The sequence below is a fragment of the Cyphomyrmex costatus genome, unplaced genomic scaffold (assembly GCF_001594065.2).
Source record: "Cyphomyrmex costatus isolate MS0001 unplaced genomic scaffold, Ccosl1.0 scaffold395, whole genome shotgun sequence".
Taxonomy (NCBI): Eukaryota; Metazoa; Arthropoda; class Insecta; order Hymenoptera; family Formicidae; genus Cyphomyrmex; species Cyphomyrmex costatus.
The window spans coordinates 215,891-228,334 of record NW_017278152.1 but is presented as its reverse complement, the minus strand read 5'-3'; the positions used below and the strand labels follow the sequence as shown (position 1 = coordinate 228,334).

The following is a 12,444-nucleotide window of genomic DNA, read 5'->3' as shown; positions in this document are numbered from 1 at the left end:
GGTATAGAACTCAATTGCTTTAAACAGTATCTTATCAGCGTCGCTATAAGTCGTGATAAATCTTTGATGGACGAAAAATATAAGTGTGTAGTCGAACTGTACGTGCTGGATAAACGACAGGTAGCCACTCACGCCGCGTCGGGATCCTCATCGCGTCTCGTTTCTTACATTTTACGTATATTATCTGAGAAGGATCAGCACTTCACGCAAGTTCTTACATAACAAAGGATGGTATGGCGGCGCAGACAGACGGTCGGATACCGGATACTTTTCGTTATTACTATACCAGCTATGTACTTTTTTTACGCCAGTATAATGGGACAGTTATCTGACAGTACGACAAATGTCGGCTACGCAGCGGACTGGCGTGAGTATATAAAATAATACACTTTTCTCCGCTCTCTTCTCTACTTAGACATCACGGTTGCCACCTTTTTGATTTTCGGCCGGATTTTCGAACAAATAACCGCTCTAAATTTTAATGATCTTTATTTTAAGCAATATTAAGTGAAATAAATCGAGAAAGTGTTCAAACATAAATAAGGGGAGAATTATTTTAAGAACGTAATCTTCGGTATAAGAGGACCAGATCTGCTGATCCTTTGTTTAAAGAAAGCACTACAAGAAAGTAACAATTTTGATAGTGGAATCTACGATCTAGGATAGAGATGAGATCTCCAGCGGAACATTAGTCAAAAGGTGGCAACCCCTGAGTGTCCGCGAAGATCGAAAAGAAGGGATCGTTAGGGATTCGACCATCGCGTGAACAAAACGATTAATCTTACCTCGTTTTTTTTTCTACATTTTTGTTCACGCCACAGTGTCCTTTTTCCTGTTTCAGGAGGACGTAGATTGCTGCAGGCGAGCGAGTTCGAGCAACCTGGAAACGACAGTTACAACTGCACGCCACCGGCGATCAAAGAGTTCCCGTCTGATGGTTTTACACGACAGCAAAGACAGGCAGGATTCATAATAATCCACTTCGTCATCGCTATTTATCTGTTTTTATTACTTGCCATTGTCTGCGACGACTATTTCGTTCCCTCTATTAAGAAAATTTGCGAGAGTGAGTACAAGAGAATTGTTCGGAAATACCCATCCGTTTTCTCGTGACTTTAATATGACCTCACTGCGGCTCCTCTCTCTCTCGTTTCGCTGTGACGAGCGTAAGACGTTTGCAGTTTGGTGTATTATGTGTGCGTTTATTATATGGGGTGGTTCTCAAGTATTCTAAAAGACTTTCAGGGATGACTCCTCGCATTCAAGATGAAAACTTTATATAATCACGTGTCTGAAACAGCTTACAATTAATCACGAAGATAAGGAAGAATGAAAGTTGAATCCGATAATCTTAAAATTTCGAAGATTATTTTAACAAAACTATATATTTCGTTGAAAAAGTAAATCGAGTGACTTTCGAAACTTTTCAATTATCGCGTTCGGTTTACATTCTTATCTTTAAAATTGAACCATTTCGTGTTTCACATCTCACGTAGAAATCACAATAATATCATAAGGATGTTATCATAATTTTTTTTACCACTTATTTATTATAAGTTTATTTTTAAGTATCAAATGACGTAATAATGATGACATCTTATATATCATCATGACTTCATTGTGACTGTATTCTACCTGGGATATAATTCGAAGCTGTCATCTTGAATTTACGTGAAGAATCACCCTTTTAAAATCTTTTGAAGTACTTAAGTACGACTACCTCGTATTTATGCGTTCTACTTTTTTCATAAAACACACACGAATGTAAAATGATGAAACGTTTCGACAGAGCTCGACGTCACCGAGGATGTGGCTGGCGCGACCGTAATGGCGGCTGCGAGTTCAAGTCCGGAATTGTTCATCAACGTCATCGGCACCTTCGTGACGGAGGGTGATCTGGGTGTTGGCACCATCGTCGGTTCCGCGGTGTTCAACATACTGGCTGTACCCGCGTGCTGCGCGCTATTCGCGAACGAGGTAACATTCGCGCGATTAAATTTAAGGATTTTCTTTCGTGCGTTCGATTCTCCTTATCACCTCTGATTATCACATTCGCAGATACTGCACTTGGAGTGGTGGCCCATATCGCGCGATACACTAGCATATACTTTCACAGTTCTTTCCTTAATCCTGACTCTGTGGGACGGACGTATCGAGTGGTACGAGGCACTCATTCTCGTCGCTTGTTACGTTCTATATATATTAGGTGATATATTAGCTAATGAATAAAGCAAATAGAATTCGAAAATATGCTGCAAAGGATCCCGCATTAATTATGTAAAAAATTGGGTCCCAATGAAATGAGCTCGTTTTTATGTATGAATATAAAAAAATATAATAGACACAAGACTCAATAATGGATAATTCTTGCTTTATTACGCACCTTTAATACATCATGACTCAAGAATTATCCATTATTGAGCCTCTTTTGTGTATTACATTATAAATTACAACATAAACTCACATTTCACGGAGATTTAATTTTTATCCTAAGAAGAAGAAAGTCAAAATAATATCAATTTGAAGTCATATCAACCGATTAAGGACTAAATTTACGTCATTTTTTATCATAATTCGATCAATATGACATTATTTTGACTTTCTTGTTTTCTTTGAGATTAATACGCGATACTTTTTGAAAGAAACGCGCCCACAGAACAGAAATTAACAGTAATATATTACATCAATATAAATTTCCTACTCAACATAAATGTAATATAAAATGTATGTTGTGTATTACACAACAGTTATATACAGTTGTTGGGTAGGAAATTATAATGTTGACATCATGTTACTATTAATTGGTGTTCTGCGGGCGAGACTATCTGTACACTTTATTTGCATTAACATTTTAAAACGCAAAAGATTTAACAGCGTTTACTAAAATTATTTGCAACAGAATATCACAATAATTAGAATGGTTACTTTTTCAGCAATGTGTTTCAATCGTCGCATCAGCAATTTCATAAATCGAATAACTGCTAGGAGAAAACAATACAAAAATATTTGCGAGGAGAGTCCGCTCTTGTCGAACCGTAAGATCGCTACAATTTATTATTACCACCTCTGCAAAGTAAGTGAATTAAAAGGAATTGATACAATTTTTCATTTTGTAATATTAGAAGTTTTCGATCTTCAGAAGTCAAATAGTACTTTTAAGTATCCTTCCTACTTTTACTAAAATAAACTTTTCTTTATCTTCCCCTCAGCAGTTGCGTTACAATTTAGAGTACGGTCAATGCTACAAATGCTTTAAAGCGTTTTTTGATTGGTTAATTTGTAAAATTCTTTCTTCTGATTGGTCAATCAAACTCTTCAAAGCATTTGCAGCGAGACTTTGATTACAGCCTTAATTCACAATTTAATGCATATCAATTTAAAACAAAATATATATTAAAAATTGTCTTGAAAAACAGCTACAAGACAATATTGATGTATTAGGAATAAATAAAGTACGGCAAAGAAAAAACTAGCAATTTTTTAAGTCAGAGAGTATCTGACTTCGTGAATTGAAGAGTTTGCCGTAGAATAATCCTTGTCAATCCTTTTTAATCCACATATCTCTTTGCCGGGATTGCGTTCGATAACTATTCGTAAAAAAGATAATCTCATACTTGACTATCTATTTCATTTTAAAATAAATAGATCTCGTCAAAGAAACGGAGATATCTGGATTTAGTTCGAGTGACCAGGATGAATCAGGTATGTCTCACAGAACACATACACACACACACATACACACAACATACGTGTTATAATACTTAAGTGTAATCTGCATTTATGTATTGCAGCGTCTTTGTACAATCTAAAGCAGCATATATCTTTGCTTTTTCTTTAAAATGCACATATGTGCATATGCATAATTCGGATAAATTTAAAGCCGATATAACGGTTATGTAGTTTAAAAATATTTAAATTAATTAAATGACTGTCTCTCTCAAATATTTTCAATTATTAGATTATACGAACACATCTCTGATATTAATAAAAAAAAAACAGGTTCTCCTTCAATTACTATTAACCACCGCATTAATCATAACCACAATTTTAAATGGGACGATAGAAATTTTAGACAACGAATCTTCATAATACAAGAATTAAATAGACAGATTAACAGAATCTTAATTTATTTTATTATCTTTTTAAATTAACAGAAAAAGTTATCCTATATGTATGTATTCGAAATTTCATATAATATGACTACTCTATCCAATCTTTAACTTTTATGACATTATTAATTTATAAACTGTGGACACCTAACACTCAGGGGGGTTAAAAAACACTGTTAATTTTATATTAATAATTTATCCTTTTATTCTTTGTGATTTGATTTATGTAATCCTCGATGTCTCGTTGAATTATTATAAATTTTAATATTGAGAATGACCCGATCGGAGTTGAAACGTTTGTATATCTATGTATATCTAAAATAGATTATTAAACATCAACTTTGTTAGGCTCGTAGCCCTTTTTTATTTATTATTTATTATTTTAATTATATTTCAAAACTTTTCACATACGATATAAACGATATCAAATACAAAAAAAAATTTGTTTAATTTACTAATGTCGGCTAGCTGCGTAATGTAAAAATAACTAATTAAAATTATCTAAATAACTCAAATTTTATTAATTATAAATTAAAATTATCTAGATAACTCAAATTTTATTAATTATAGATGTACTTCAAAAGTCTTTACACGAAATACAAACAATTTCATAGGAAATTTTTTAAGAAATAATACAGTTGTCGGCTAAATTTATCCGAAAATACGCATGCACGTCACAGTATACTACGTACTAGAAGTAGAGTTCTTACTTGATAACACAAATAGAATCATTTCCGTAATATAAAATAATTGAATAAATTTGTTCATTGCTTAGGTAGTTAAAAATCGATGACTAGTATGAGTCTAGAGTACAATTATTCGTGCAACAAATAAGATTCTATTATAGAAATAATTATACTATAATTAGGAATTCCAAAATAGGAATTCCAACATTGGAAGACTCGCATTAGTCAACGATACATGTAACTATCCCAAATAGCCAAACATGCCAAGAGCATGTATTGCAATCTGTATGTTACATATTATGTTAGTAGAACTCCAGCAACAGCCAAGCACAGTCTGCTGTTTTTCTAATATCGGTAGAAATGTATCAGAAAACAAGCAGGCTCTGCATTATGACATCATGATGGCAAGGTATGCTCCACTCCTGCTACGTTTCTGTTGTTATATTATGGCAAGTCATAATGACAGAAATCAAGCTTAAAGAGAACACAACCTGACGAAAATAAACACCGAAGCGTTAAGTCGAATGTAAGAAGAGAGTGACAAAAGCGCAAATAAAAATTCTAAGAAGTGAAAATTGAGACAACAAAACGTAAAAGATAGGTGAACATTTCTTTTATATTTTGTTGTCTTAATTTTCGTAATTTTTAAAAAATAAAATTTTTTAATGAAGCTTATAGAAGCTTCATTTACACTTCTGTCATTATTCCCTTATATTCGATTTACACTCCAACTTTTATTATCAAGACAGTGGATAGAAATATATCTGCCCTAAAGTTTAAAATTATGATCGAATTTGCTGGCAAATTCTACTTGTAAATATTTATTTTTGCTAAATTAGTGGGGGAAAATGGGGAAGGATATAGAAATCTGTTTTAAAATCATGATCGAATTTATTGGCAACCGTTGTATCCTACTAGCATTTGGCTATCTGGGTACATGAAATATTTATATTGTCTCTGTTCAGATGACATCGTCGACATTACAACCTGGCCGAACTCTACATGCGAAAAGATATGGTGGCTTGTTACTTGGCCTATCAATGTGGCATTACTCCTTACTATTCCCGATTGTAGAAGAAGAAAGCTAAGATCATGGTATCCTTTTACATTCATCATGTGCGTCATATGGATTGGGACTTCGTCTTATATTATTGGATGGGTCATCACTATTATTGGTGCGCACCATCAATGAACCATTTGTATTTAACATCTTATTATTGTTAGATAGCCAAGTTTGTTGAAAATAGATTTTACAAAGTGCTGGGAATTTTATTGGAAGAATGCCATTAGCAATATAACGGAATTTGTTGAGAAATTACAAAGATAAATTAATTTTAGATATCAAACGGAATCTAGCATTAATGATATATTTCATTGAAATAATCGTGAAATCATAGATTCCGTTCGATTTCTACCGATAATGTGCTGTTAGATACTTTACGTCAGTAGACTTTATTAATTAAAAAGCGAAAAAATAATACAATTGATGTTAATCTGTCATTGATGTTTATTGTACTCAAAGCTAATATTTTACTTACTAAAATTATTGAAACACATTACAGAGAAAAACATTTTTAAAACACCGAAACATCAAACTTAGTATGACGCTAATATTATCATGTCGAAATAACATATCGATTATGTTTAAAAATGTCTTGTTTAAAATTTCATATTCCTCAGATTGTCCACGACAGTCATTTTATTATAGAATCTAGTACAGTATGTTTAATACGATTAATAACAATGCTTTCATTATTAGGGAGTTTTTGCAATACCATTTATCTCAGATACGGTGAACGCTGAAGTCACGTTATCCTTTTCTTAATTAGGTGTGAAGAAAAAGATAACGTATCTGGGATAAATGATATTGCAAAAACTCTCTATTTATGTTTTATTTCAGGCGATACCTTCAGAATTCCTGATTCCATTATGGGTTTAACATTCCTCGCGGCAGGAATGAGTGTACCTGAAGCAGTATCGAGCGTTATCGTTGCAAATCAAGGTATGTAAAGCCTGCGGTACACAATGCTTGTTTTCTATCTAGATTAGATTCTCGCGATCGTATTGGCTGCGATGCTGATGTTGTCAATACGGCAGCAAATATGATGGTAAGATTCTCATTTAGCTAGAAATCCAGCAGGAAAACAAGCATCGTGTGCCGTACATGAGAAAATTAAGTATATGAGAAAAGGTGTCGAAAGAACACAAGCTACAGCGTATCCTTCACAAGAAGGAAAAAACGCTTATATAGTAAAAAATTATCAAAACAAACGTAGCTAATAAAAAATTATTTGTAGTATCTTTTATACCTAAAGTATCATATTCTGTCACCTCATTACTTAACAAATCAATCTTCACAATTGACTACAGAATTTTAAATACATTATAAGTTCCCTCATTAAGGGTCCATAAAGACAAACTTAATAAATCACAAGCCAGAATGTCGTCTATCAAATCAATTGTCAAGGTTGTAATGTGTCTTATGTGAGACAAACAAAAAGACAACTCAAGACCCATATAAATGAATAACATAGAAATAATATTAAGCAGAATTCCTCTAGACTCTCATCTCTGACCACAGATTAAATTATGATCACGATTTGAATAGAAATTGATCGATATGCAAATAACTTAATTATAAATTAAACTTAATTATATCCTACGTAGAAAATCATTATTTTTATTAATATGAATACAAAGTGTATTGTAATTAATAACAAGAACTAAACAAAATTTCGTGAAATCCCTTGAAAAGGATATTAAAAATGCAAAAAAAAATCATTAAGTGTATTTTGCAATACCTTTACATAAAACCATTTTATGATGTTCTCAATCATAATATAATAAAAAGAATAAAAAATAATATTACGAAAAGAAAAAATATCAAAAATAATAGCATAAAAAGAAATAAAATTAAAATAATAAAAAATAAAAAATAATGGCATAAAAAAAGAAGTGAAATTAAAATATTTCAAAAGTATCTTTATTTAAAAAAAAATCCAACAGAACACATGTCTCCGAGCAGCATCTTGAAGACGTCCTTATGATTAAACGATCTTTAAGACTGTGTTGTATGGGGTAATATCTTACAATTTCGAAATTACGTTGTCTATGTACATCCTAATATCTTTTTATAAGTAGAATGCATTAAAATGAAATACTATAACATTAATTTTATTAAAATGTTTAAAATTTCAATAAATTATAATTAATTTTAATGCTAGTAATTTTTATTCTAAAATTATTTACAATCATAAACAAAGCGCGTCAAATATGCTGCTCGATTTTTTGTCTCTACAGTTTTGTTATAGATGCAAAATCCTTTTTCAATTTTTGCATCTCTTATTACGCTATCTATTACATTTCGTTTTCTCATTTATGTGTTGTACTTTATACACATTAAATTAAAAATGTATTTTTTATTATATTAAACTTCTAAACAATTGACAGCATGTTAGATCGAAACGAAACAAGAATTCACTTAACATGAATTTTTTTCTGTCTTTAAAATACATGTACATCGAATATAGAATATTATAATTTTCCAGGTTACGGAGCTATGGGGATAAGTAATTCAATCGGATCGAATGTGTTCGATGTGTTACTGTGTCTCGGACTACCATGGTTTATTAAAGCTACACTATTACCAAAAGTACCTGGACAGTATTATATTCAGATTAATTCTCAAGGGCTAGTCTATAGCTCAGTATCTCTCTTTTCGACGTTAATTATGTTATATGGAGCTTTATTTATTAACAAATTCACGTTAAGCCGTACAGTTGGGATCGCCTGCCTCGTCATGTATGCCATATTTTTGATATTCGCATCTGTTGTAGAACTTAACACATTTTCCGTTGTTAATTTACCAATATGTATCGACTAGCAGTATAATATCAGCGTCATTAAAAAGTAAGACAATATTTATATCCATTGATATCTGTATAAATTTGTAAGTCATAAAATGAACTATTACTTAATATATTTTTACAATTTTTGTTTTATGATAAAACAAAAACTTTTAAATAAATTAAATATTAACATATCTAAACGACTATAGTAATTCCTACAAATATTATTAAAGATTGCACCATAATTTTTTATAGTAGTTTATTTTACATATTTATATAATTAAATTTAATTATATAAATTTTATTTTTATATCTAATAAAATATTTTTAATCGTTTATAATAAATCATAAAACTGATAAAGTTCCATTACGAATTTCTTTAAAAAATTAGTAAACAAGAATACCTTTTATTCATATTTGTTTATGTTGAAATATATAAAGGTCATTTTCGATTGATTGTCTTTCAAATCAATTAGTTGTACATAATTATACAGTACATTTAATCAGTTTCACAAGTCACTACATATATGGTAAAATCATACTTCCAATATTTTCTTCAAAACAAAAAAATATCATAGTTTCTGTAATTTATAACTTTAACATAGACATTCTACGTTGTAAACAAAATTACGAAGGATTAAAGCAAAACTAAATAATTTTATCACACACAAAAAATACATACTTATTACATACACTTAAAAAAGATGATCACAATGTCGTACAGATGACTTAAAAAAAGACTTAAATAATTTATGTATCTAAAGACTAAATAAATACATTAACTTGGTTTAGATTCTCAATTCTTAATGTTCTTACACATTTAAACAGAATCAGTTCAGCATAATTATGCTTTTTTATCAAGAGATAGAAAACTGCAAGTTTCGAAAGTATAAATAAAATTAAAAATACTTCAAACATTTTAAGATGTTTCATTTCACTGCTTATTTATTTAATGCTCATGAAAATTGGCCACAATCTGCTATCATAATTTTTTGATATGTCTTTCCATTCGATGAACCATAACTTTCAATTTTCTTTACAACATCCATTCCGTCAAGAACACTTCCAAATACAACATGTTTATTGTCCAACCAAGGCGTTTTTACAGTGGTAATAAAAAATTGCGAGCCATTTGTATTCGAGCCAGAATTTGCCATTGATAATGTACCTGAGCAATTGTGTTTGAGTTCAAAATTTTCATCCTCAAACTTTTCTCCAAAGATGGATTTTCCACCAGTACCATTGTGATTCGTAAAATCACCTCCTTGACACATGAAATTCGGAATTATACGATGGAAATAGCTTCCTTTATAACCATACCCTTTCTCTCCAGTACACAAAGCACGAAAATTTTCCGATGTCTTTGGCACAATGTCAGTCCGTAACTGCATTACAATACGTCCTAATGATTTATCATCCACAGACATGTCAAAGTATACCAGCGGTAAGTTCATTTTGTTCTCGTGGCCATTCATCAGTACGATAGCAACTAGAAAGAGAAAACAAGTTTATAATAAAAATCAGATTGAATTCCAATAAGAATTAATGTTGAAAGTTTCACAATTTCTATTTTGTGATATACTTATATATTATATATTTTTATTTACTTATGAATAATATACTTACAAGAAATTTATATCACGTATAAAAATTATGAATTTCTTAGTTCTCGTTATATATCTAAATCTATTTATATTGAGAATGCCGATATAACATTTACATCACTACATATATTTAATTGGAATTCGTTTTCTTTTGTATAATTCGTTTGTAACCTCTCTCCTCTTTCTTTTCTTCTCCTTTAGCTATTTATTTTAAAAGAACGCTATTAAGAATTATTTGCGTAATCTTCCATAATTTCTTTTCAAAACCCAGTCCGACTATATCACCGTTCCTACAGAATTTTGAAAATCATTTTGCGTATGTGCGTAAGTTATAATAGCTAAACTTACATTTTACATCATGGGCACTGTATATATCTATTATTTTGATAACCCACGTGCTCGTGCTCGATCTAAATGAAAATTTCCCAGAACGCAAGCTCCAACCTAGATATCAGAGAAGCGCATGCCTGGTTTATGCTTCAGGTCTTAATCACAAGATCCTAAAATTCAACCAATAAAGCTGTCAGTTCTAAACGAAATTTGAACTCTATTGGCTGAATTTTAGGATTAAGACTTAAGACCAAAGCATAAACCAGGCTGCAACCGGCTTGAGTCAGTATCACAAAATTACTAAAAACAGTATTAAAAATGGCGTCGTTTGCAGACGAATTATGAAATTCACCAATCGTCTATTAGTCAGTAATTTTTAATACCAATGAATGAATGTCATGAATGGCTGACAGTCATCAGCCAATCAGGGCGCGGAACATCGAATGCGCTTCTCTGATATCTAGGACTCTAGCTCCAATCAGCTTCAATAAATTTTGAAATTTTCTTCTGATTGGTCAACTGATTCAACAGACTTATTATAGTCACTAGATGAAATTCAATAGGTCTGTTCGTTTTACTTAAATCGTTAACGAGGTATTATAAAGGCCGGTATTCATAGTCGATTCTTATAAGATTGTTTGAAGTACAGGATCTCTTTCACCATCTTCTGATTAAAATACCATTAACTTTTAATTACAGTAGTAGCGCAGAGTCGCCGCGACTCATTTTGTCTTTTTTTTAAAGTTATATGTTCCTAGACTGATATAATTCTATTGCTTAAAATAAAAATATGTATGTTTTTATTATATGTATTCATTATTTATTTCTCTTGTTTATTTTTAAATAGAAATCTTGCGATTATCAACATATTTTTGTGCAACTAACAAAAATTAAATATGTTTTTTAATAAAAATTGAATTTACATATTATATATATATACTTATCAATTAATAGCGCTAATAAAAATATATAAATGATTATTTAAAAAAAATAAAACGATTTTTAAACATTCAAATAATTTTTAATTTTATCATATATAATCAGTGATTTTGTACATACATTATTTTAAATATCCAAATTTATATTTTATTATCATTTTAAGTAAACTTTAAACAATTAGTAATATTGTCAGTACACATAAATATTATTCGGATTTCTTGATTTTCGAAGTACATTATGGTAGGGGGATATTACTGTGATAGAAGATACTGATGCTACACAGAATGAAGAAATTTAGATCATCAGTAGTAACTGCGTGCGGTATTGTAAATCTGAGACGTTCGCTTGCTCTTCTACTTAAAAAATTTTTATTGGTAATTAAACATTTTCCTATCATATCATTTAATTTGCATGTTATCTTTCTACTTACTATCTGTTAGCTCTGCATCTCAGATTTACAATATCTAACGCAGCTAATATTCTACAGCAATTCATTAATACTAACTACACATGATTAATAATTTTGTCAGTATTTGTTAGTCAGAATTCGTATAAGATGTTTATAATGCAATATTTATCTCATTTTTTCCATGTCAAAGGATTTTTCATGAAACAGTTATTTGGATGAAGATTTATATAAATGAGAACTATATGATTTATAAAATACCATTGTTTTTTTATTCATATTATGGTCAGTGCATACGCAATTCTTGATATATCAATGCTACTTATTATTAATAGTAATATTTACATTATGTACATCATTGCAAGTTTCACATCGTTATCATTTATTAATAATATTAATTGATAATTTTATGACATTTATTCATTTTCTCTCGCAAAACACGAATAATTATTTATGTAACACTTATATCAGTAGACTTTTTCTATTTGTACAACAATATATACACAATTTTGTTCATTTGCA

The 12,444-nt window shown here is 30.4% G+C and overlaps 2 protein-coding genes across 2 annotated transcripts; one reads left to right on the top strand and one right to left on the bottom strand.

The window, feature by feature from the left end:
• The first annotated feature begins 228 nt into the window (after positions 1-228).
• LOC108776918 (sodium/potassium/calcium exchanger 3) lies at positions 229-8,678 on the top strand. Its single transcript, XM_018543667.1, has 9 exons — positions 229-367; positions 842-1,066; positions 1,790-1,977; positions 2,059-2,206; positions 2,934-3,035; positions 3,646-3,702; positions 5,761-5,970; positions 6,696-6,797; positions 8,344-8,678. The coding sequence occupies exons 1-9, from the start codon at positions 229-231 to the stop codon at positions 8,676-8,678; spliced, it is 1,506 nt and encodes a 501-aa protein (XP_018399169.1).
• Positions 8,679-9,588: 910 nt separating this feature from the next.
• LOC108776915 (peptidyl-prolyl cis-trans isomerase) lies at positions 9,589-10,430 on the bottom strand. Its single transcript, XM_018543663.1, has 2 exons — positions 10,270-10,430; positions 9,589-10,132 (listed from the first exon to the last, which is right to left on the bottom strand). Exon 2 carries the CDS (start codon positions 10,116-10,118, stop codon positions 9,600-9,602), a length of 519 nt encoding a protein of 172 aa, XP_018399165.1. The 5' UTR covers positions 10,119-10,132; positions 10,270-10,430; the 3' UTR covers positions 9,589-9,599.
• Positions 10,431-12,444: the final 2,014 nt, after the last annotated feature.